This window comes from Ochlerotatus camptorhynchus, unplaced genomic scaffold, assembly GCF_037179485.1.
Source record: "Ochlerotatus camptorhynchus isolate MF236.1 unplaced genomic scaffold, CSIRO-AGI_Acam_v1.1 ptg000933l, whole genome shotgun sequence".
NCBI classification, from domain to species: Eukaryota; Metazoa; Arthropoda; class Insecta; order Diptera; family Culicidae; genus Ochlerotatus; species Ochlerotatus camptorhynchus.
Window position 1 is genome coordinate 178,479 of NW_027041379.1, and position 27,331 is coordinate 205,809.

General features: G+C 41.2%; 2 protein-coding genes across 2 annotated transcripts in view; one reads left to right on the forward strand and one right to left on the reverse strand.

The window, feature by feature from the left end:
- Nucleotides 1-10,332: 10,332 nt before the first annotated feature.
- LOC135715492 (probable cytochrome P450 6a14) lies at nucleotides 10,333-11,895 on the reverse strand. The gene is made up of 2 exons (XM_065238757.1): nucleotides 10,803-11,895; nucleotides 10,333-10,739 (listed from the first exon to the last, which is right to left on the reverse strand). The coding sequence occupies exons 1-2, from the start codon at nucleotides 11,878-11,880 to the stop codon at nucleotides 10,333-10,335; spliced, it is 1,485 nt and encodes a 494-aa protein (XP_065094829.1). The 5' UTR covers nucleotides 11,881-11,895.
- A 4,519-nt stretch (nucleotides 11,896-16,414) lies between these two features.
- LOC135715488 (uncharacterized) overlaps nucleotides 16,415-27,331 on the forward strand; it is a 30,605-nt gene continuing 19,688 nt past the window's right edge. Inside the window, exons 1-2 of the mRNA XM_065238752.1 lie at nucleotides 16,415-17,559; nucleotides 17,618-18,033. Coding sequence (XP_065094824.1) covers nucleotides 16,476-17,559; nucleotides 17,618-18,033 — 1,500 coding nt within the window. The 5' untranslated portion in view covers nucleotides 16,415-16,475. The remainder of the gene's footprint in view (nucleotides 17,560-17,617; nucleotides 18,034-27,331) is intronic.

Genomic DNA, 27,331 nt, shown 5'->3' on the forward strand with positions numbered 1-27,331 from the left:
TGGTAGCGAGCAAGGGCGCTATAACCTAGGCGAATACAGCATTCCCTCCGTATAGGTTACGTCCGCACACCGCTCTCTGTTGTCCTTCGACTGAGGTCGGCTGGATCGATTGAGGGATGGCAGTGGGTGGGCCCTGCCGTCCACGCTTGTACGGAGGGAGGACTGTACGCTCGAACACAAGGGGTAAATACCTGTGTTCCATCCCAGGAGATCCGACAACCAAGGAGTGTACATTAACTTTCTTAGCTCTGTCACTCCCAACGATTTATATAGCCTATTTTCAAATCCTCCATACGGAGCGGTTGGTACGGTATGTCCCCGCTCTTTGATTACCTGTGGATTAAATGTTGACCACTGTCTATACTTATTAAGTAGACATGGTAAACATTCACTTCCACAAAAATTAACTAAACGCTACACAGTAGGCCTGGCCGCTTTATTGTTTGTTTCACATCCTTGATGTGCAGCAGGCATTAATAATGACAAGAAAAATGATAAATGTATCATTTTCCAGGATTCTTTCAAGTACTGGCTGTGTATGTGTAGACTAGACTAGACTAGACTATATCTATCTAACAATTCACCACATCACTACGCTTTTAAAAATGATAGCAGTTATTGTAGCAAATTTTCTCAGCTACAACTTTGTTCAAAACAAATCAAATGTAATTAACAAAAGTTATTAATGATTCAAGTCACTGATGTCTTATGATTATGCTCATTAAACTGTTCAGCAGGCAACATTGGTGTTTCTGGTGCGAATAATAGAGCACAAATATCATGGCTACTATGTCACACTGCAGAATACATTGTTGCCCACAGAACAGCTGCTTGATCATGCCATAAGATTGTCAACCTCTTAAACAATTAATAACAATTTAATTTGACATTTGGCTGAAAAACGATATTGTGCAAAGTTGTAGCTGAGAAAATTTCCTGTAAGAAAGCAATATGGAAAATGGGTAGAAGACAATTAACATAAGTTTCGTTTCCCATTGTAATTTCCATATAAACATCGAATAGTTTGTACCAAGTCAATTTCTTACCAAATGAGTTTAAATTTTGAGAGGCTAATCAGGACCTGATTTGAAACCGTTTGAGCACATTTCAAATTTTGCATCAGTCTACTAAGCAACCACCAGCACGGGACTCGCCAACTCGGGACCTTCCAATAACTACCTTGACTGGGTTGGTTTCTTCGCTCCGGACTCAAATTTGCCACCAAGTGCCGATTCCTCCCACTTTGTGTCCATAGTTTTTCGTCCGTGATGCTTTCCGACGTCCCTCGTGCTCACCGACGGGACAGTAACGCATCGGATATTGTGCACCCTCACTTCCAAAACTGAGGTTACTGCTCGACCGTCGTGTGTTGCTCAGCAATGGCTCGACGCTCGTCAGCCACTAGCACGCAACTCGTCGAACTTCGTCTGCCGAGATTCCTCGTACCTACATTTCCGGATCGTGGCAGTGATGGCACTCCACGTGGTGCTCCTAACCTTACACACACACTCCCGAAATTTTATTTCTTGGCGGATTCTAACGAACGGATCGTTATCCGTACTTCACTCACGGGTACAAAATCACACCCGGCGCGATGATCTGCCGGACAAATCACTCCCAGGACTCGAATTCTCTCGAACGCTTGTGGTAAACCTGATCAACGCACTCCGACAGTCGTGTTTCTCGAAACAAAAAGGTTTTTTTATCTCTTCTAAATATCTCATCCCTTCTCCTTTTCCCAATGATCCGTGGTGCCAACATTGGAGACATAAATACACGGAAAGAAAAAAGTACTTAATCTAAAGTTCTTCTAGAGTTGTTGTCATTCACTCGCATGTAAACCGGTTTACTCACTTTTAAGTTTTTTTTTTTCACTCAACGTCAAGTTCAGACTACTCAAAATTAAGTTTTAAACAACTTACTCAATTTTATCTTGGCGCACGGTACTGTCGAGCTGAGTGAATAGAACTCAATTTCGGGTTGTTTTGCTCTTTTCGTTTTTAACTACAACAAAAGAGCAAGTGAGAGGCATTAACTCAAAGGTATGTTTAAAAAGCTCAACCTATGGGTAGTTTTGGTTCTCCGTGTATCACTGACGTTACGGATAGGATGTAATTGTCAGGGTTGGGTAACTAATTATGTATACGGGTTATATATTTATGTTAGGTTCAGTTTACAAATTATAAGTGCCAATTTATACTAAATTTTAAATATGAATTTTATTTATTAACTTTATATACAAATCTACCCTAATAATAACAAAACGAAAGAATGAACCCTAACCTTAACTGACCTCCTTGAACATCCTACCTTTAACTGAACCATTGTTCTAAAATTGTTGCCCAAGTAACACAGAAAACATGTTTTCGAAAAAAATAAAAACTTATGTTGTATAAAAGTTATAGAGAAGTAACAAAAAACTTTTTTGGTATTTTAAAAGCTATAACGATGTTCTTTTAAACAATATTTCTGCATCTAATTTTCTGAAATTACTGGACAGATCATGTTCTATAAATGTCGTATTGTTTAATTTCATTCCTTATTGACTTGCATCTACCTGCCCTAGAAGCACGCTTGTCACAAATCAGTTGTAGAAACTTATTTACGACTTATTTCAGTCATAAACAAGTTGCTGTAACTAAGTGTGATGAAAGTGTGCTAGTTTGTTTGCTAAAGGGTGATACGGTGAAAATTTGGTCAAGGGAAAACGCGTGTAAATCGGTGAAATCGTTTATTTAAAAAATCAAATTAAATTTCTTTTTCAAGTTCAATTAGTATAAAATTCAGGAAAAATATTCAGTTAGGCCTCCGCTTTTCCAAATCCGAACCGCCGGGCCTTACGCTTGACCCCTGCCATCAGAGTTTGTACAGCCACCTTGTCCACCTTCTTCGCCGCAGAAAGCCAGTTTGCCTTGAACTGCTGCTCGCCCTTGGTAGTTTTTTTGGTCTTCTTTAGGTTCCGCTTGACAATAGCCCAATATTTCTCAATTGGGCGGAGCTCTGGCGTGTTGGGAGGGTTCTTGTCCTTGGGAACCACCTGCACGTTGTTGGCGGCGTACCACTCCATGGCCTTTTTACCGTAATGGCAAGATGCCAAATCCGGCCAAAACAGTACGGAACAACCGTGTTTCTTCAGGAAAGGCAGCAGACGTTTATTCAAACACTCTTTCACGTAAATTTCTTGGTTGACAGTCCCGGAAGCTATGAAAATGCTGCTTTTCAAGCCACAGGTACAGATGGCTTGCCAAACCAGATATTTCTTTGTGAACTTTGACAGTTTCATGTGCTTGAAAACATCTGCTACCTTTCCCCTTCCTTTTGCCGTATAAAACTCCTGTCCCGGAAGCTGCTTGTAGTCGACTTTGACGTAGGTTTCGTCGTGCATTACCACGCAGTCAAACTTCGTCAGCATCGTCGTGTACAGCCTCCGGGATCGCGCTTTGGCCGTCGTATTTTGTTTATCATCGCGATTTGGAGTCACTACCTTCTTGTAAGTCGATAGTCCGGCTCGTTTTTTGGCTCGATGCACGGTTGTAGACGATACACCCAGCTTATTTGCGGCATCTCGGAGAGAGAGGTTAGGGTTTCGCTTGAAACTACCGGCAACTCTCTTTGTCGTCTCAGCGGCTTCCGGTTTTCGATTTCCCCCCGATCCAGACTTCCTGGCTGTCGACAAACGTTCCCCAAACACTTTAATTACATTTGTAACGGTTGATTTGGCAACTTTTAGCGATTTTGCCAACTTTGCGTGCGAGTAGCTCGGATTTTCGCGATGCGCGAGCAAAATTTTGATACGCTGCTCTTCTTGCTTGGACGGCATTTTGACAACTGAAGAGTGAATTCCAAAATCAAAAAAGGAGCAACATTCTACACACACACACCTTCAAAATGAGGGGTGTTCAGGTTTTTTAAATGCAAAATTGAAAGAAATACGTCAAGTTGATATTGACCAAATTTTGACCGTATCACCCTTTATTCAATCGGCAGTTTATTTTTTATTTTCATGACACCATGTGTCATTTTTGCTCCCGTCGATCTTCTTTTTATAATTTTTCATATTGAGCGTTATTTCCAGATGAATCACAAAGATAATATCTCAAATATTGTAAAATTTAGCAGGCCCACTTTAATTTTGGAAGCAAAACAACACATTTCACGATTAATTTCAAAGTGCACCTAAGATTCGGGCATAAATGGCAAGATAAAAACATATTTAATTATTTAAAATGTAATTATCACGTAGAAAACAGTTCTTAACGATCCAGAAATTTAAGAACTTATCAGTTGAAAAAAAACAAGAAAACAGATATTTTGTTTTGCTGTTAAAAATTGTGAGAGTATGATTTTTTCAGCTATAGCCAACTTACATTCAGTTTTATAAATGTGTTTCTGACATATTTTTAAACCTTTAAAAAGTATTAAATGGAGATAGTTGAAGCTCATTAGTCTTAACGATGTAGCTAATAATGTTTACAGAACTTATCCAGTTGTGCTATAGATGTTTTGAAATAACATCTTATATTACTAAAACTGGTTTTAAATGACGCAATCCCTTGCGCTTTTTTGGTTGTGTAGATGTAAGTATTTAAGTTAATCCTTAATACCTACAGTTAGTATTGAAGATGTATTTTCAACTTTTGCATTACATCCCGTGTTGCTTGGGTGGCAACATGACGCCGATGACTTGAACATTTACCTAGTTGTTCGAGACTATGCTGACTATCTAGAACTACAAAACCCTCTGGAAATCTTTAATGATGTGAACGTAATTTCATGATCCTGTGCGTCTCAAAGTGCTGCCTAATTAGTTTCCGTCGAACTAGGACTGCCGTTTTCAACCACGATCGACAAAGCAAATCGTCAGCTTGCATTCATGTTCAAGATCTCTAAGAAATTCCGTGATCCTCTGTGTTTTAAAGCCCTTTACTGATCATTGGTTCGAGCACTACTGGAATTTGCGTTTGATGTCTGGAATCCCTTAAGGCCTCCCTTAGCTCGGTCGGTAAAGGCGCAGCTACAAAGCAAGACCATGCTGGAGGTGGCTGGGTTCAATTCCCGGTCGGGTCTAGGAATTTTTCGGGTTGGAAAATTTCTCGACTTCCCTGGACTTCAAAGAGGTAACTCTAAGACTAGTAGGTCCCGAATAAATATGCTCAACTTTTTGGCTTAGCTCTGGTACTAGCTTCGGTCCCAAGCTAATCGATCCACCCCTCGAAACATAGGAAAATCCACGAACCCCTCATTTTATGTGTCAAACTTTTATAGCGATTCAAAACAAACATAGTGTAGTACTAGAATTTCGACTAGAATGGGGTACGTTAATCGATTTACTTGAGACCAATAGGCTAGTCAAGTAGTGATCCAATTTAAAATCGTTACTTTCCACCGGTTGGTATGATTGTACTTGCCACACAATTATACCAACGCAAATGAAAAGAAGAAGAAGAAGTCTGGAATCCTTACCAGTGTGGAGTACACGATTCGAAGCTGTTCAACGCTAATTCATCAGATACACACTGCGCTATCTTTTTGCTGGCGTTTGCTGGGTGTGGATACTCTTGCTGAGCGACAAAACGTCTCGCAGACCGTCTTCGTTGCTAAGTTACTGAGTTCCTGAGTTACTGATCAAAATGAAAATGTATGTTCCTGCCCGAGAGCCTTGCTGCATGAAGGAGCACATGCAACCAACTATGCTGCAAACAGTTCCTTTGTCACCATGATTCATCAATTTAACGAAGTATCTGACCTATTTGACTTTGTCATCAATGCCTCCATCGTTTGCTGTTGGCCAATTTTTAGTTTTTTATTGAGTGACTGGGCAAAAACCAGTCGTAATGCGCACAGGAAAAAACTCCTACAGTACTTTATTTTATCAAACTTCCATTTCTGCCAACACGTTTCTAACTACATCTATCCCCCGAAGAACGCATTACCCACTGAGTTGCACCCACCGCTTTTTCTCGGCGGGGTTTCAACCAGTCGATCTACATTTTTGCATGTGAGTAGGGTCAATGGAGAACTAGTCACTCGTAGAAAATTAGAGCGCATGGTTGAAATCCCTCCGAGACAAAGCGGTGGATAGAACTCAGTAGGTAACGCGTTCTTCGGGGGAAAGCTGTATCTGACGTTTTTTCGTCGTCCTTTGCTTCTTTTTCGGGGCCTCACACAGTTCCAACCACCACTTTTCTTCGTCGACTGCTTCTCTTGGCTTCCTCCTTCTTCTCGGTACACCTTTCGGCGACTTCCTCCTTCACGAGCAACTCGTTTCTATGACCAGTGCTGTGACATATTACTTTCAATAACAACAAGTTGATTTTTATTAGCTCCAGACGTCTGTACCCGAGCAAAGTCAGATATCAAAATACTATTAAAATGAAATATCATTGTGTTTTTGAAATCATGTTGATAAAATATTTTGATATGCCATTTTTTTAATTTCGGTAGGATTCATATTTTGATATTTCTAAAAAATTATATGTATTAAAAACCAAATTTGATATTTTATAAAAAAAAAAGAACATCCACATATATCACTGAAATCTACGTTTAGTTTTATTATTTTTTCTCACCAGTCAATCAGGATGATTGCTGTTTTCTTTATGAACATCACAAAGACAATTATGATTTTTACAGTTATATTTTACAACATTTATTGATAGTAATCTACCTGCGAATTGAATTAACAAATCGATATAAAATGGTTTTCGCCCTGCTCGTCTTTAATACTTATACTCACTAGCGTGCACAGGAATCTTGTTAAGGAGGGGCGATTTTTTTTTCTATGGTGCATTTAATCTGGGGATGGGGAGTACTACAAAGTGCGTGGGAGATGGTGCTGTCCACCCACCACTGTTTCCCTACTGTTTAATTTAGATAATTTTATATATTTTTTGCTCCGGTGGTGGTTCATCTTCTTGAATACAAACTGTTTTCAGACATCCAATGGAATTTGGCAATTTAATCCCATCCATCGTGAACCGTCCCAAAGTACCGCCAGTCGGTGACAGAAAATGATTCCGAGCATTCAACATGTAACTTTTTAACTACGGTTAAAAATGACTTGAAATTTTCAGAGAAGATTCTTAGACGATTTTTTTTAGTAAGATCAAGGTTCAATGGCAAACTAATACCCACTTTTCAAGGGTGTTTCAAGGGAATCCAAAAGCTGTCTTTAAACTTTGTACAGTTGCGAAAAAGTTCATCCTCAGAATCCCTTGAGGTTCTTTTCGAAATTTTTAGAACTCTGTGATCTCTTTTGAAATTCTTCTCAGAAGTCCTCTGGAATTATTTTTAGATCTCTTCTTGACTTTTACTCAGAACACCTTGCAACTGAAATTCCCATAGAGTTTCAGAAGAACTTCCTCAAAAAAATTATTCCCGGCTTGAGCTAGAAATTATCAATACTCCCCAGAAATTCTTTGGAACTGTCCTCAGGATTCTGTAACCTTGAGGTTCTTCTCGAACTCTCCTAAGAGCTCTTTTGAAATTCTTCTCAGAAGTCCACTGGAATTATATTTAGAAATCTTCATGATTTTTTCTCAGAACACATTGGAACTGAATGAGCTAAAAATTATCCTCGGAATTTGCTTGAAATTTTGCTTAAAATCCCTTTGGAATTTCACTCAAAATTCAGTGCCAACATTTCAAAGGGGCGTAATTGTATTTGTAAACAATGGCTTTAACAGTCGATTTCTCGTGAATTAGAGCTCACTCATAATGACACCAACACGTAGAGAAATGTTTCCTCTACCAGCAGCATTTTGGAGAGGTGAGATTTCATTCGCGAGAAATTGACGGCTTAAGCCATTGTTTACAAAAGCAATTACACCCCTTTGAAATGTCGGCACTGAATTTGATTTTCTCGGTATTCTTTTCGAAATAATCTTGGAACTATCTGCAAGATGCACTAAAAATTATACGCAGAATTTTCTTTGAATTCTAACCAGAAATATTTTGGAACTGTCATAAGAATTCAATATCCTTGAGGTTCTTCTCGGAATATTTTTGAACTTTTTTTTTTAGAACACCTTGGAACTGAAATTCCCCTAAAGTTTCAGAAAAATTACCTCTGTATTCTCCAGAAATTCTTCCCAAAATGCGCTTGAAGTTATCCTCGGAACTCCCTTGAAACATTTCTCAACATCCCTTTGGAATTTCATTCAAAATTTTATTCCATGAAATCATCTCCAGAAATATTTTCTTTTAGAACTGTCGTCAGAATTCAATACCCTTGAGGTTCTTCTCGGAAGTCAAGTTTAAGTTGTCCGTCCATTCACCAAAACGTTGTAGTTTTTCTACCAGAAATGTTCAATAAAGCTTGCCCCTCCATTCACACGAACTGTGCAATTTTTACATCAGGAATTTTTAATTCAGCTTGCCTTCCATGCACCAGATTGTTGCAAATCTTACACCAGAAATTTTAAATTCAGCTTGCCTCCCATGCAGCAGATTGTTGGAAATCTTACACCAGAAATTTTCAACACAAACTTGGCCCCATAAAATTTTACACCAGAAAATTTCAATTGATCAGACCGATGCAAATTTTTCACCGTTAATTTTCAATAAAAATTGCTTCTCCAATCTTCTGATTGGTGCAGATTTCCTTATAGCTTGCTTCTCCTATCATTAGAATGTTGCAGGTATTCCTCCAAATAAAGTTTGCCCCTATTTTCAGACTTTTCATCATAAATTGTCAGTAAAACAGCTTCCCTCCAATCATCAGAATTGTGCAAATTTTAGACTGGAAATTTTTATTAAAGTTTGTTTCTCTATTCAGCAGAAGGATGCAAATTTTAGGACACAAAATTTCCAAAAAGCTTGCCCACCCGTTCACTACAACGGTGCAGATTTTCCACCAGAAATTTTCAATATTGCTTAATTTTAAATAAAGCTTATGCCATCATTTACCAGACCACCAGAAATATTTCGTTCATTTCATGTATCAGAGCAATGCAAATTTTGCACCAAAAATTTTCAATAAAGCATGCTCCTCCATTCACCGTTCTGTGCACCAAAAATTGTCAGTGAAGTTTGTTTCACCATGCACCTTTTTATGGTGCAATTTTCAAGCTTTGTCTCTTCATGTACCAGAATGGTGCAAATTTTCCACCATAAATTTTCAATGAAGCTTGCATTCATCAGAACGATGCAAATTATGCACCAGAAAAATGAATAAACCTTGCTTCTACATTCACCACAATGTTGCAAACTTTCCACCAGAAATTTTCAGTAAAATGTGCTCCTCCAAATGTTTAGCGTGATTCCATTTCTACACCAGAGTTATTCAGTTTGATGAGTCCCTCCATGCCCCACCTTGATGATATGTTTGCACCGGAAATATTAAATAAAAAGCTTTTTCTTCGATTTATCACCACGAAGGTGAATTTTTTCACACAAGAATTTTTTTTTGTGGTGCAATTTTTTGACCCAATTGAAGTTTGTCATTTCATGCACCTTTTGGTGCAATTTTCAGGCACCATCTCAAAGAAATTGACGCAATAAAAGTATTTCAGTGGCCTTATATTATGAAATGAAGTTATTTTACCTTCAATCTAAGTTATCAAGAAATCAAGTTATTTTATATCATAGTTTTGTAAATGTGAAAATAAAAATCTTATTTATAAAAGGAGGGGCAATTGCCCCACATTGCCCCACCCTGTGCACGCCAGTGCTTATACTAATACATTGTCGAATATTGTTATTTAACTTTCGCAGGCTTATACCCCGTACAAACTATGGCTTATATCATGTAAAAGAGGCGGTCTTGCAATGAAAACTCATACATAGTGAAAACTAGATGTATGAGTGCTCATCTAAGTTTTGTAAGTTAAGCATACCAAATTCCGACCTTATTAAGATATTCACATGTTAATGATTCGGTATCGGTTCGTGCTTTTTAAATTAAACCTGTTGATTAGAAGTGAAATTTTCAAATATATTTTCAAAATCCCCCCTTACAAAAGCCAGATTTCGCATAGAATTAATTTTTTTTTTTTTTTACATTTAATTAACAGTAATTCTATGTTAACAAGGAAACAGAAAACGCAATCCAGCACAAGATGATGAGCAGTTTATTTGATGTCAACCTTCGTATTTACATAATTTTTAAAACCGGACCGGAATAACGAATTCCTATTGGATTGCCCTTCAGCGAAAAAACCAGCTTTCGTTAATCACCATGCTTCATATGACCTACACCAATCTAACCAAACAGGTAGAAAAAACCTCTTCCGTGTCACCAATGGTGTTTGTTTTCATTTGTTAACCAGGTGTGAAAGTTGGTGTATAGTTTCTGAATAGAAGGCACGTCATATTCATCGCACTTCACCCCTTTTAGAGTCTTTCAACTCTCATCCACAGCCCGCCAACGGGTGTCAGAATGAAATGCTTCGGCGAAAACCTTAACGGAGCAGACGAGCAGCTTGAAAACCGAAAGCCCATCAGCATAGTTGCTAGTCCGATTTTGGTTTGCAGCATTCCGAGTCGAGCAGCAACACACATTCGGGGACCCTCACCGAATGGAATAAACGTAAGCGGGTTTCTACTGGCACACTCCTCGGCACTAAACCGGTCCGGATTGTACCGTTCCGGATCCGGCCAGTACTCCGGGTCATGGTGAATGGCATATACCGGGACCATGACGCTCATTCCTTTTGGAAATACTACATCTGAGTCAGGTACCTGGTAGTCTTTGGTCACTATGCGATACACCGTTGTAGGTGGGTATTTTCGTAGAGTTTCTGTAACAAAATTGTATTTTTTTTTGTATATCGATAAAACTACCTTGTTGGATAGAGTCTTACCATTTATACACTGCTCAAGGTACGGCATATCCATCAGAGCATCGTAATTCAACTCGCCATATTTTGTAACAGCATCCATCACACATTTCCTAGCACGCTCTTGAACGTCTTCATTGGACGACAGCTCGTACACACAGTACGACATAGTTGTGCTGGCTGTCTCAAATCCACCCAGGAAGAACACAAAAGAATGTGCCACTACCTCATTTAACGAAAGATTTCCAAGTTTCTCCTCGGACCCTTCCAGTTCACCTTTCTCTTGAAGCTGCATCAACAGGTTCATAAAGTCATTCCTCTGCACAGAATTTTTCTTTCGGAAATCGATCGTTTCGCGAACAACTTTGAAAAAGAATCCCGATATATCGGCATCGATCAGCTTCATGTGACACTTCCGTGCCAGGTTCCCGAAGGCAAACACAAAGAACAGTTTCATCAGTTTCCACGTCGAGACATCAAACACCTTCGTACCCATGCGCCGAAATTCGTTATCCGGATCGAGCAAACTGCTGCAATCGATCCCAAAAGCACACGTTGCGATCACATCCGTTGAAAATCGTGCCAAAATATCTTTGATCTCAACCTCCCGCGTTCCGGCGATACATCTGTCAAGGCTCACTGTCAAATTTTTCGCTACGTTCACAATCGTAGGGCACATAATTCGTAGCTTCCCGGAGGAAAAAGTCGGGATCAGTTTCTTGCGCTGATTGGTCCATCGGATTCCCTCGAGGTTCAGTAGATTTCCCGAGATGGGATCATCCTTTTCGTTGTGATACAAACCACGATCGTGGAAGTACTGGAAGTCTCGAATGAGAATGGTTTTCACCAAGTCCAAATCCAAGACCTCAACCACCGGTTGCAGAAAGTAGTACACTCCAACGAATGGGTGTGATCCTTTGCTTTGCTTGTAGAATTTGGTCAGCAACTGTGAGGGGTGGGCATGGATTCCAACACCATCGAAACTTCCGACCGGGAACCGTGCGGGAATGAATGGCACACCTTGTCGCTTCCAGTACGAGTATCTTCTCCGTACGAGTAGAAAAGAAAGCGAGACTATCAACAGAAACAGGTAAATCCACATGTTGGCATTGGGCGGTTAAATTGGCTGTTTTGGCACTTGCTAGCGTTCGACACGTGTTGTTCGATTGGGATGTTGAGCGGTACTGATTTTAAAAAGTCAAGAACATCCCACAACTCAACATGTAACTTTGGCTTTATGTATAACAGTTTACGGGTGGATGAATTCTCAAGACGCCCAGAATGATCACGAGTGAACTGCGGTCACTATTCGTGTTTATGAATGGGCGATCAATGTCTCAACGACACGAACATTTTACTGGTATTAAGCAACGCACGCTCACACCAATCCAAGTGTATTTGTTCGCAAACAGAAATGATGTAATATGCGTGTTGTTTTGGAGTTTCTTATTAGGGAAATGATTCATTCATCAATTCCGGAGCAAATTGTGATTAGTGCAAAACTAGCAAAATGTAAACAAATTGAGAAAAACCGAGCGAGTTTGCACGTATTAATATAACATTTAATTGAATTCTTTGACTATATGTTGAGTATTACTTCTGCGTGAAGTCAACGATTTACATAGTTGAAGATGCTAATTTCAAATAATAGACTAAAGTGGTAATTGTTATACGATAGATGAGGAGATGAAAGTATACAATTAGTTCCATCGAAATCACCTTAAGCAAATCCAAACAGGTACTGTCGATGAAAAACTTACTTACTCACTTAACGATCCTGCGCACTTCTTGGGTCGGTCTATCCGGGGCACGTTCATCGCTTTACAGACGGATCGCGATCACGGGCTGGAGTGGGACTCGGAGGGGCAGAACCAAACTCCGCAACAAGTCAAAGTTTACCGGAGGAGTGTTCCGTTTTTTCCGCAGATCAACCGATCCTTGTGCTAACGGACTCACACAGCGTCATCCAGGCGCTGGAAGCCGAAGCCCCAAGCCACCCCTGGATACAAGCCATTACACGATATGCCCCATCCTCAACCGTTTTTACGTGGATTCCCGGGCACTGCAGTGTTCCTGGAAATGAGGCTGCGGACAGGCTGGCGGGATCCGGTCCATCTGGTCCTCGCTTCACCAGGAACGTACCACTCCTAGACGTCAAACGTTGGATCGCGAATATTATCATGGAAGCCTGGCAGGAGGAATGGTTTCAGTCGCGGACCACTTTCCTGAGAAAGATCAAAGAAACCGTTCGACCCTGGCTAGACAGCCACAAGTACAAGGACCAACGGATCATTTCAAGACTCCGGACCGGCCATGCGAGGATTTCCCACAATTTTGGTGGGACACCCTTCCACAAGGTTTGTCCAATCTGCAGCATCCTTGCCTCGGTGGAACACGTGCTGTGTGTCTGTCCAGAGTTTCAGAGGCTACGCGAACAACACCGACTCCCAGAGAACATCAGGGAGCTACTTGGCAACGACCCCTCGACGCTGGCTACGCTGATTGCTTTCTTGAAGGACGCCCACCTGTACAACCAAATCTAGCACTCTCGTCGTTGGCTGCGCTGTCCTTGTTCTTTCACCTTCCTATTTTCCTGCCGTCGGGGTATCTCTGCCGGACTGGGGCACTGTCTCTTACGGTGGAGCTCTACCTTGTTCGCGCATGCATTCCTCACCACAGTCCCGATGTAACTCCCATTTTACATTAAGTTTTTTTTTTTTTAAATGTTGTCTCAGAGCCAGTTTTACGTTACGTTAATGTTAGACTGAAACGTTTCCTTGAAGGTAGGCCCTAAGCCTGACCTTCTACTATCAAATGTGATGAACTAGCCTACGGCTAAAAATCACAAAAAAAAAGAAAAAAAAAAGATCCTGCGCACCTCCAGGAATGCAAAGGGCCTTTGTGAAAGATTTCCATCCTGGGCGATTACTAGTTTTGGCCTTGACCTGTGCTCAAGTCAAATTTCGGTCAACGTTCTTAATTTCACTGTTTAGGCTCCGCCGCCACGAGCCTCTGGGTCTGCCTCTGCTGGGATGTCCTGCTGGATTCCAGTCCAGTGCTTGCTTGCAGATTTCGTTTCCACTTCCGTTCACGAATTTCTGTCTCTACCGGCTTCTGATGACACAAACGATGAAGCTCGGAATTTGCGATCCAATTGTGGGGCCACCAGGCACGAATTATGTACCGCAGACATCGGTTGATAAACACCTGCAGCTCCTGAGAGTTCTCCGCTGATACACACCATGTTTCACTGGCGTATAATAGCACAGACTTCACGTTCGAGTTAAACATTTGGATTTTGGTGCGTCGACAGATCTGATTCGCTCTCCAAACATTTCGCAAACTGGCAAAAGCAGCCCTCGCCTTCTTAATCCGTGCACCTATGTCGCTCTTGATGCCGCCGTCCGACGATATCTGGCTGCCAAGATATTGGAAGTTTTTGACTTTCTCCACTGCCTGCCTAGCTACCATGAAATTGGAACGGTTTTCCGTGTTGACATCCAACGATTTGGTCTTGTTGACGTTGATGGTTAGACCTGCTTCAGAGGAGCGTTTCGCAATGTCGTCGAGCTTACTCTGCATGTCAGAGCACCGTTGTGCTAATAATGCAACATCATCAGCCAAATCAAAGTCGTTGAGATGCTCCATGGTAATAGGCTGCCAAAGCAACCCACGGTTCGGTACAAGGTCAACGGCTCCAACCATGATCTCGTCGATTACGATGAGGAACAGTAGCGGTGATAATATACATCCTTGCCTCACATCCGTGGGTGCCTTTGTCGGGTCAGACAAAGCTCCGTTGTGCGACATTCTGCATGTGAAAGCCTCGTACTGCGCTTCGATGAGGTTGATCAGGATCTTATCAGGGACTCCCTTGCATCTCAGAGCGCCCCACAAGTTTTCGTGGTTTAGTCAATCAAAAGCTTTTTGGAGTCAATGAATACCAAGTACAGGGACTCTTGGAACTCATTGACCTGCTCCTGGATGATGTGGAGCGTGACAATATGGTCCACACAGGATCTTCCAGCACGGAATCCTGCCTGCTGTCGTCGGAGAGCCGCGTCGATCTTCTCCTGTATCCGATTGAGGATAACTTTACACAGAACTTTGAGAACAATACACCGTAACATGATGCCTCGCCAGTTGTCGCATACAGTTGGAACCCCCTTCTTTGGGACCTTCACTAAGATGCCCTGCATCCAGTCGGCTGGAAAAGTCGCGGTGTCCCAGATATTGACAGATAGTTGATGCAACATTTGTGAGGCTAGCATGGGGTCAGCTTTGAGCATCTCTTCTGATATGCGATCGACCCCTAGCGCTTGGGCACTATGCAGAAAGCCAACTCCACGATGTCGCGGAGCGTTTTCACCTCGCATACCAGAATATGAAAGTACCTGTCCCGAAGGCAGCTTGTGTTCTCCACAGTTCGGCCAGCGGACTTCACTAAGTCCCAGGATTTCTAGCTTCATACGGCGGGCCTCACTGGCGAGTTGTGTCAGTTTACCCTGTTGGGCTAGCGTCAGTACATTCCATGTTCCGATTCTTGTCCGTTGTTTAGCGCTAAAAGTCGTTGCCATAAAATCAGTTCGTAATCTTTCATTATAGGTTTCTGTAACAATTTGAAGATTTCTGAGACAGTAGGTGGTTGGCCTAAGGTCTCCTTTCCGCCGTGATGGGACTGCCATCTTGGGTATAACTTTCGGGAAGTATTCAGCCGCTGGATGCCAGTCAGACGCTGTTGATACGCCCCGAACATGGAGACGCACGGGTTTTGTAAGCCACATCCTCCGAAAAGGATGCAGCTCCCCCTTCTTTGTCAGCATACGACCAAAGTTCCCACCGGAGTTGTGTCCCGATCTTCCCTAAGGTTACTCGGGGAGGAAGGGATAGGAGTTACTGGGCAAGAGGCTAAGGATTACTTTCACTTGCGTGACGACTCTATTTTATGACCTTCAAGTACGCGATACGGTACGCATTATCCCAGTCATTTGCCAGCCGTCGATGAAACACGCTATACTAAAAATAATCAACCAAACAAATCTTACTAATTCTACTTAGCTATTAAATTAATGCAACCCCTTCCAACTCCTGGAATTTAAAAACTACAGCGGTATTTTTGTTTTCAACATATGCGCAGCTAAGCTTTTCTGCCTATAAATAAAATTCAATAGAATACACTTGGAATTGTGTTTCCATCCCATCTCTTGATTACAAACAAAAATTGCTTTCTTGATAAGCGTCTGAAAAATGGAAAGGCACTTTACGCAATCAATCATAAGTTACAAAAAAAAAGAAAATAAAAAAGATAAGGCACCGAATTTTGCCACTTCATCCTTGTCTGCCCAGCAAATAAATTGAGGGTATTGATTCATTATTGAAAATTTCTTCAGTGTGTTCCATTGTCTACCTAGATCTCCTCACAGCCGAGCACATACCACTTATTTGTGTGTACAAACGAAATAACCGTTGTGTTGAAAACGTTGTCTCTAAAGTGGAACTTATAACAGCTAGAATTGTGTGCACAATTCCTAACTCCTTACGCTTCCATGAAGAATTACTAACACTACATTAACCAACAACTTGCAGCTAGTATACAGAACTCAATCCGGTTCATTCGGTATTCGATTGCAAGCTGGTGCAGCGAACAGACCGGTGTTTTGTTTGCGTTACGCGTAACATTAAATTTTCCGTATAAAGATGATTGTATTACTGCTAATCGCTGTCGTGACCTTGGTGTTTCTGTTCATCAAACAACGGTTCAACTATTGGAAAGTGCGAGGAGTGCCGTACGTAAATCCCACCTTCCCCCTCGGGAACCTGGGGGGAACAGGTAAAACACAACATTTCTCCGTAGCCATAGAAAAGCTGTACTGCAAACTGAAGGGAAATGCTCTGTTCGGAGGAATCTACTTCTTCATCAACCCCGTGGTTCTCGCTCTGGACCTCGACTTTATCAAAACCATTCTGGTGAAGGACTTCAACTCCTTTCACGACCGTTCGGTTTACGTCAACGAAAAGGATGATCCATTGAGTGCCCATCTCTTCAGCATGGAAGGCATCAAGTGGAAGAATATGCGCGTCAAGCTAACGCCCACGTTTACGTTGGGTAAGATGAAAATGATGCTTCCGATTGTTCGGGACTGTGCCGATGAATTGGAGCGATGTATCGTGAAGGAGACTGCTGGTGGTGGTGAGATTGAGTTGAAAGATATTCTCGCACGCTTCACGACGGATGTGATTGGAAATTGTGCTTTTGGACTGGAGTGTAACAGTTTGCGTGATCCCAATGCCGAGTTTCGCAAATATGGCAGGGAAATATTCAACTTTGGGAAAATTGGATTCGTGAAGCTTCTTTTGACTCAGCAGTTTAAATCGCTGGCACTTGCATTAAGAACCGTGACGCTGAATCCGAAAGTTTCGGAGTTCTTTTTGAAAGTTGTCTCAGATAATATTGAGTACAGAGAGAAGAATAAAATCGAACGGAATGATTTCATGGATTTGATGATAAAGCTGAAAAATGGACAAGCTTTGGAACAGGGCAGCACGGATCAACAGTTGGGCACGCTATCCGTTAAAGAAGTTGCTGCTCAGGCGTTCGTTTTCTTCTTTGCTGGGTTTGAAACCTCCTCGACACTGATGTCGTTCTGTTTGTATGAACTTGCCCTGAATCAAAATCTCCAGGACAAAGCAAGGAAGGACGTCCTCGATAGTATTAGCAAGCATGGATCACTTTCATATGAAGCAGTTCATGAGATGAAATACTTGGAAAAGTGCATTAATGGTTAGATCTAGTTTCTTAGTCATCAAAACGTTGCTATAAAAGTAGTTACAAATTTCAGAAAGCCTTCGGAAATACCCACCTGTACCGAACATTCTTCGTACCGCAACTCAGGACTATAATGTTTCCGGATCGTCGCTGACCATTGGAAAGGGTACGTCGGTTATGATTTCCCCATTCGCCATCCACCACGATCCGGAATTTTATCCGGACCCTATGAAGTTCGACCCAGATCGATTCAACCCGGACCAGGTGGCAGCCCGTCATCCGATGGCATTCCTTCCGTTTGGAGAGGGTCCTCGTGTCTGCATTGGGATGCGCTTCGGACTGATGCAGACTCGCATTGGATTGGCGACTTTGCTGAAGAATTTCCGCTTTACGTTGGGTGCACGAATGGAGACTACCCCGATATTTGACCCTGCCAGTGCGGTTTTGACGCTCCAGGGTGGACTGTGGGTGAAGGCGGAGAAGATGGATGCTTGAGTTTACTCGTTCATTGCTATGTAATACAATAATATCAATAAATTGAATGGCACCTAGATATACTGACATCAGTTAATGAGCTTCATAGATCATCCCTTGGATATGTTGCAGTTAGGAGTCCAAATTTCTGGATATTTTTTTTTTTTATCAATTCTGTTGAGCAGACAAAACTTACTTTCAGCTTCTGGTTTCCAATGTGCGGAAGATTGAGAAAAATACAAAATGAAGTACAGCCGACTTTCATATCTTAATAAAATTTTAACGGATTTCATCACTTTTCTTATATTTGCTAAATTTTAATAATAATACTTACTACTCAGATCGATCTCACTCAATTTCCACAGCTTACTCTACGCGTTACACTTCTTATTTATTAACTTTTCACAGCTTACTGCTCCCATTTAACAACTCATATCTCACTTCTATCATATTAACTTCATGAATTTCGACCTGAATTCAGCGTATCCATAATAAAAAAAAAAGAATAAGAATATCCATATTGTAGCACTTGAAAAATATCCATATTGTAGCACTTGACACATTGGGTGGGGCTTCCCGTGCAAAGCTGGAGATCAAATTAAAATCAAAATTTTAAGTTATGATGTAACTTATTTTTCCAGTTAATCCCAATCCCATTTTGCATTCATAATATTTAAGATTGACCAAAAATGTGTTAAATAAACAAACAAAAAACAAATATAGTTAGTACAACGACAAATTAACATAAATTGAATTTTCAACAAGACGTTAACAGCAAAACTTGAAGTTATTGCTTTCATTTAAAAAAAAAACTCAAGCCGGCGCCGGTGTTGTAGTGGTAAGCGTGACTGCTTTCTAACACCCCAATGGGTCTGGGTTCAATCCCCAGATGAGGTCGGTGGGATTTTTCTGAGGCATAAAAATCTCTGGTCACGTCTTCCTTCGGAAGGGAAGTAAAGCCGTTGGTCCCGGCCCATGTGTGTTGAGTGGGTGCGATATCCTACACAGGCACTATCAGATATCAGGCGGTTAAAAATCAAAAAATCGACTTTCACTAATCCTTATTCCGTTATTTTTGGTCGATAGTAAACATTTCAACTAAGAGAATCTGAAAGTTTCAAGCTTCTAGCAGTTTTAGTTTCTGAGATATCGGATGTCAAAGTCAGAAAAGAGTAAGAAAAGTACAAATTTTGCCGCAAAAATACACTACCACTCAAATAAAATTTCATCCACTATTTATCATATAACTACCACATCATTATACATCTTTGGAAAGGTAATTTAATAAACTTTCCGAAAAGAAAATCCATTTGGAAATTTGATGTAAAATTAGAAAAAAAAAAATAATTGAAAATTAATGAAAATTTAACTTTATTGATCACCAACTTTCGAGTCTCGCACATTCCCAGGCTAATTCTCAGCTCTGGATGAAGTTTTGAGTGTACTTTAACAAGTACTGAAGAGTTTGCCTGTCCCAACCTGCCCATTGGAAATATAAGCGATTTGAAAATTTTCGGTTATTATGGGAGATTTCAAATTGTACAAAAGCCGGCTTGGAAACAAACTTTTTCAACAATTATTTTGCAAATTTTGGAGTTATATTCGGTTGGTATAGTCGAAATATATTGTTGAAGAACATTTTATAATATTTCATGAACAATTTTTAAAAAGGGCTTAAGCTTTTGTACAAAAAGAAGTCATCATTATCATAAAGTTCACTGTTGGATGAACGTAAAACTACATTCGTTTATGCTTTATTCTAAAGTAAGTACCTGGGTTATGACGATTATAGAAGCATATGCGTAAGTATGTACCTACGCATATGCGCGGATGAGTTTAATTTATACCTAAGTCTGTACTTATCCTACTGTAGTGTCAATTTGAAGCCATAGTGTATTTTGTGTAGCTTTTATTTAAACTACTACAGTGTAATTCAAATTTACGGTTGAGACCAAGTGTGAGCATGGATAATAGAACCATTATTGATCTATTAGACGCAAAATTAAGCCATAGTGACAATGTTCACAGAGCCATTGAATTCATTTGTGAAAATTATAACATCTCGGTGGAAAAACGTAAACGTCTCGATGAAAAGATCCATAAAATCGTTACATCAACAAATGGCATGAAGCTAATCGCACGAAAGAGCGATTTGAGTCGTATTTTCGGAATTGGCTTGATGGAGAATTTGGCATCGAGGAATTCATCGAACAGGAGCAATGTGTTGCCTCAACCTCGGCCTCGGGAACAAAACGTGGATGACCTTCAAAACCTTTCTTGGATTTGAGTGAAAGAGGAAAACGTCGCGTCATCGATAAAGAAGCAGTTGATTCAAAATTCGATGCCATCGAGAAAGCTTTGTTATTTGCAAGACGGACCGCTTATAATCGAAAGGATTTTAATTTAGTTAAAGTTATTGGGCATATTTTGAAAAACCAAAAAAGCTCTAAAACCATGCTGGCTCAACTAACTGATCAACGAGGAATGATGTCACCAGAAGAGGCTTTTAGTGTACTTATCGAGGCTGGATTGAGTAGATTTCAATACGAAGTAATACATAGTGAATCACCTTCAAGATTTCCACCTTACTATGTGATCGGAGCAGTGAAAAAAATATGCGCCCCTCCTAGTGAATTCATCGAAGAAAGTGCATTGAAAATAAGAGTGAAACTCCAGGCGCTGATGAAAATACAGTGAAACGAATCGTCCAAATAATTGATGCAGAGCTCAACGAGTATATGGATAGCAACGATCTAGTTTCTACGGAACTGGTTCTGCTATGTAGCTGGGGTATGGACGGATCAACTGGATATTCGCAACCAGAAGGATGTCAGGACGATTCAGATGTATTTTCGTCCACTTTAACACCAATTCAGTTGTTCATGTACAATGATCGAAAGGAAATTATGTGGTTTAATCCCATGCCTCAAAGTATTCGATTTTGTAGGCCATTCATCCTTGAATTCATTAAAGAGAGTAAAGAAGTTATTCTGGCTACAAAACAGGATGTAGAAAAAGAAATGAGTCAACTAACGCCAGTGAAAATTGAACTCCCAAACGACACGTTTATACTTATTGATTTTGATTTTGTCCTCAGTATGATAGACGGAAAAGTCTTAACTTATATCACTGGAAATTCGTCGATGCAGAATTGTCCAATATGTTGGGCAACACCAAATGTAATGAATGATGCAGAGAAATTCGAGGAAGGATTTATATCAAACGAAGAAGCCTTGCATTACGGCATATCTCCACTTCATGCTTGGATAAGATTTTTCGAATGTCTTTTGCATATTGCATATATGGATATCAAAAAATGGAAGGTAACGAAACCGTTCAAAGAACTATATGAACAAAGAAAAAAACATGTGACGACACAGCTTTACGAAAAATTTGGAATAAGAGTAGATCAACCACGATCGGGTGGAGCAGGTACCAGTACTACAGGAACCGTTTGTCGAAGAGCATTTGGAAATCCCAAGCTTTTAAGCTCCGTGCTGAACATTAATGAAGAGTTAATTTTCAGATTCCGGAATATATTAATTGCTATTAACTGCCAAGAGCCAATAAACCCGGAAAAATTTGATGCATATTGCAAGGAAACATATAGGCTCTATCTTAAATAATATGATTGGTACAAAATTCCTACTACCGTGCATAAAGTTCTCACTCATGCCGGAGAAATAATCATACATTCACCAGCACCACTTGGTTCATTAGCGGAAGAGGCAGCAGAAAGTCAACATAAACAATTGAAAATATATCGAACCCATCATGCAAGAAAACGATCAAGAGTAGAAAATTTACATGATGTCTTTATTCGTGCCATTAATGAATCGGACCCACTGATCAGTTCCATTTGGATGGCGAAAAGACGACAGAAAAAAGTATCCCTGGATTATCCCGACATCGTGAAAAGTTTCATGATATTTGAAAATTCTGTAAGTGATTCAGTAGTCGATACTAATAACTTCAATGCTTTGGAGGAACTTATGAAAGCAGTCGATGAAATTGAAGAAGAATTTGTTCATGATGATATTGTAACAGAGGAATAAAAAGAAATTCGTTGAAACATATTTGATTTTGATTATTGTATCATGGCTTTTTGAATTTTTTTACAGAAGATTTGTTGAAAAAAATAAACATATTTCCAAAAAAAAAAAGGTTTTTATTTTATTTTTTACGGTGTTCCCCCCAATAAAACCATGGTAGGTTGTCTTTGTTCAATAGATTTTATTCTCTGAAAACAAGCTTGAAACTATAAAATCGTAAAAATTAAATTTTAATTAATCAAAAGTTAGGCCCGTTTCAAAAGATGGTCGTGAAAATGTTGAAAAGTGATAACGCACACCTTATATTGATGAAACAAAGCAAGAATAATAGCAGAAATTGTGAAAAAATGATAGAAATATTTTTGACCGCCTGGTTGTATGAAAATGCCCCATAGTGGCAGGTGTGGAAGCAAGCTGCCTTCCTGCACATTCGGTTGCCGTCAATGGATGGCAATCGATGTCCGTCGGTGATTGGCACTAGATTGCGGAACAGAGATCGACGTTAAATAAAGGAAAAGAGATTTAAAAAACTCTTGAAAAAATAATAAAGAAACAATATGCTATCAGACTTATGTACCGACAATTGAAAGCAAAATTGGTTTTGATTAAGATAAGAACTGAAAACTTTAATATCGATTTGCTTTCATTGTGTTAACCGAATTTGATCGGGTTATGATTCAAAATCGTTCGAACGCGTGTTTTCTCATGTGGAAAATTATTACTGGGACTAATTAGCACAGTCGCTATAAATCGATGGAGACGCATGGTAGTCTAGTCGTATAAGGAGTATTGAGAGATTTAAATTGTTGCCGAAAACATCGTTGAAAGGTTTTGGAACCCTTTCGGTACTGGCGGTTTTTATAGTAATTATAACTAGCCAAATTAAATTTATGGATTTACTACAACATTCTTTAGGGAGTCTGACCACTTGCTCAGAGGTACCTGCAACGTTTCTGAATATGAACAATGTAGTTTTGGATACTCATTATGACCTCCATTAATCTAGCGTTTGAATTCTCATGTGATATATTATAGTTTTGGGATACATACTAACTTGAACATATCTCCGGAACCAGTTGACCAATTCATAATATCTGGTCTATAGTAAAAATACCATTAATTTGGTACTTTTTGTATAATTCTGTGCAGTGTTTGCCAAGAAACACGACTCAAAAACGTCGGTGGTGACGGCGTGTGCAAAAGTGTCGGCGGCGGCGCACACGTCTAGTTTGAGTACCCTGAATTTTCACCGAGTTATAGAGAATATTGTGTTAGTGAGAATGATTGTTTATTGTATTTGAAATGTGATCTGATTTTAGCGTAAAGTATTTACTGCTCGCGAATATGTATATTAAATTGCTGTTTTCATCAAGTTACACACTAAGATTATCTGTGAAAAAATACAGAAAAGTTGTGAAAAATCACTGAACTGTTTATAGATTTCAGCTGTCTAGTCTACACATACACAGCCAGTACTTGAAAGAATCCTGGAAAATGATACATCTATCATTTTTCTTGTCATTATTAATGCTTGCTGCACATCAAGGATGTGAAACAAACAATAAAGCGGCCAGGCCTACTGTGTAGCGTTTAGTTAATTTTTGTGGAAGTGAATGTTTACCATGTCTACTTAATAAGTATAGACAGTGGTTAACATTTAATCAACAGGTAATCAAAGAGCGGGGACATACCGTACCAACCGCTCCGTATGCAGGATTTGAAAATAGGCTATATAAATCGTTGGGAGTGACAGAGCTAAGAAAGTTAATGCACACTCCTTGGTTGTCCGATCTCCTGGGATGGAACACAGGTATTTACCCCTTGTGTTCGAGCGTACAGTCCTCCCTCCGTACAAGCGTGGACGGCACCGCCAACCCACTGCCGACCTCAGTCGAAGGACAACAGAGAGCGGTGTGCGGACGTAACCTATACGGAGGGAATGCTGTATTCGCCTAGGTTATAGCGCCCTTGCTCGCTACCATTTTCTTCTAGCGGTTGGGACCTGAGCGCTAACTCTTGTCCTAGCCCTATATGGCATATGGTTATAGCGCCATTACTCGCTTTCTGAAAAGAGAAGAAGGAAAAGGACTTGGGAAAAGGAAATGTCTTATCATTTGTTATTCAAAATGTAATGTTATAATGGTCAACATAGCTTTGGATTATCCAATATAAATCGGTAACACTGTCCTGCAACCGATGATTTTTCTAATCGGAAAACTAAAAGTTACGAAAAAGCACTGATGCCTTCATTAAGTTCCACTTTCACGCGACGTTCAATGGTTTAACAAGTAAACAAGTTATTAAAATGAAATCACGTTTCCGAAAGCAGTCAACAATGTATCTTAAACCGGATCAAGCGTGCGCCCTATTTTTCTAAACATTCCGACGCGTTCCGCCCAATATCTATCAATTACGTTTTTCTACAATAGTAGCCTGGGATAAATCCTAATTCGACCGACACGTGTTTGTTGAAAAATTATATTCTGCCTAATATCAGTAGTCAGTAGTCATTAGGAAACCTGTTACTATATTACCACACATGTATCCTTCTTTCATGAATAGATTTCAGCTGTTCAGATTTCGGTAAAATTTCACAGAAATCTGTGAAATATTCTTAGTGTGTGTAGTAGATTTGGGGATTCTGTTAGCGATAGTTACTGCGTTGGTCGTGCATTCACTGCAAGCAGCAATTTTGAAAATGGCCGGAAAGCGTCACGACAGTGTGTAGGAGAGATAAAGCTGAGCAAGTCAAAAAGTTTCAAGGAGCTGTGCCGAGACGAAGATGCCAACCCCATAACGAGTCACGATGGCGAAGATCAGGGATCCAACGATGCCGGTTGAAATGTGCTGCTGAAAGTCATCGTGGAGGGACTTTTTTCACTGCATGACCCAACGACCTGGCACCATATAAAGGAAGATGGAGACAACGTTGAACAAATCTCCAACGATGAACTCCTAGCAGCAGCGAAAGGGTTGAAGGCGAAGAAAGCTCCCAGCCCGGATGGAATTCCAAACGTGGCGTTGAAACCGATGATCCAGACGTTCCTGGACATGTTCAGGATAGTGCTGTAGAAATGTCTGAAGGTCAGTTTCCTGATAGGTGGAAGGTACAAAACCTTGTGCTGCTGCCGAAGCACGGAAAATTACCGGGGGAGCCTGCATCGTATAGGTCAATACATTTATTTTTACAACATCACATTTATTTAAGATAAGACATAATCAACAATAATACGCCACAGTAATCGGTTTGGGGCTGCCGCTCTCCATTATCGGTCATACCCAATGCTCGCTAGATCACGCTCTACCTGGTCCGCTCATCGTGCTCTCTGCGCTCCACGCTTTCTTGTGCCAACCGGATCAGTAGCGAACACCAACTTTGCAGGGTTGTTGTCCGGCATTCTTGCAACATGCCCTGCCCACCGCATCCTTCCGGCTTTGGCAAACTTCTGGATGCTGGGTTCGCCGTAGAGTGCAGCGAGCTCGTGGTTCATTATTTGCCGCCACTCACCGTTCTCCTGCACACCGCCGAAGATCTTCCTTAACACACGTCGTTCGAAAACTCCGAGTGCTTGCAGGTCCTCCTCGAGCATAGTTCATGTCTCGTGTGGACCACCGGTCTTATTAGCGTTCTGTACATGGTACATTTGGTGCGAGGGTGAATCTTTTTTGATCGTAGTTTCTTCTGGAGCCCGTAGCAGGCACGACTTCCACTGATGATGCGCCTACGTATTTCACGACACACATTGTTGTATGCCGTCAGTAAGGATCCAAGGTAAACGAATTCCTCCACTACCTCGAAAGTATCCCCTAGACGAATCCTGTCATGTTCGGATCCGCCTACTAGCATGTACTTTGTTTTTGACACACTCACCACCAGTCCGACTTTTGCTGCTTCGTGTTTCAGGCGGGTGTATAGTTCTGCCACCGTTCCAAATGTTCTTGCGATAATGTCCATGTCATCCGCAAAGCACACAAATTGACCGGATTTCGTAGAAATCGTACCCCGGCTGTTGAGCCCGGCTCGTCGCATTACAACTTTTAGAGCGATGTTGAATAGTAGGATTGAGAGTTCTTCACCTTCTCGCAGTCCCCGGCGAGATTCGAATGAACAGGATAGTTCACCCGAAACCCTTACACAGTTTTGCACACCGTCCATCGTTGCTTTGATCAGTCTGATCAGCCTGTGCGGTCGATATTGTCGTATGCCGCCTTAAAGTCGATGAACAAATGATGCGTTGGGACCTGGTACTCACGTCATTTCTGGAGGATTTGCCGTACGGTGAAGATCTGGTCCGTTGTCGATCGGCCGTCGATGAAGCCGGCTTGATAACTTCCCACGAACTCGGTCATTTTGGGTGATAGACGACGGAAGATGATCTGGGATAGCACTTTGTAGGCGGCATTCAAAATGGTGATCCCTCTGAAGTTCTCACATTCCAAATGGTCGCCTTTCTTGTGAATGGGGCAGATTACACCCTCCTTCAACTCCTCCGGTAGCTGTTCTGTTTCCCAGATCCTGACTATCATCCGGTGCATTTTCTGGGCCCATCTTGATGAGTTCGGCTGCGATACTATCTTTACCAGCTACTTTGTTGTTTTTGAGCTGCTGAATGGCATCCTTAACTTCCCTCAGCGTGGGAGTTGGGTCAGTTCCGTCCTCTGCTGCACGGACGTAGTCGTTTCCTCCATTGCGCTGGTCTCCCGTGCCTACGTTCTCCTCGCCATTCAGGTGCACCTCGAAGTGCTGCTTCCACCTTTCAATCACCTCACGTCCGTCCGTCAAGAGGCTCCCGTCCTTATCCTTGCACATTTCGGCTCGCGGCACGAAGCCGTTGCGGGATGCGTTGAGCTTCTGGTAGAACTTCCGTGTTTCTTGGGAACGGCACAGCAGTTCCATTTCCTCGCACTCCGCTTCTGCCAGGCGGCGTTTTTTCTCCCGAAAGATGCGGGTCTGCTGTTTCCGCTTCTGTTTATACCGTTCATCGTTCTGTCAGGTTCCATGCTGCAGCATTACCGCCCGCGCTGCTTTCTTCTCCTCCAAAATCGCTCTGCACTCCTCGTCGAACCATTCATTCCGTCGACTTCTTTCCACGTATCCGATGGTGCTCTCGGCTGCGTCGGTGATGGCTGCTTTTACTGTACTCGAGCAGTCCTCTGGAGGGAGCACATCGATCTTGCCCTCCTCTGGCAACGCTGCCTCGAGATTCTGCGCGTATGCTAAGGCGACATCCGGTTACTTCAGTCACTCTAGGTTGTACCGT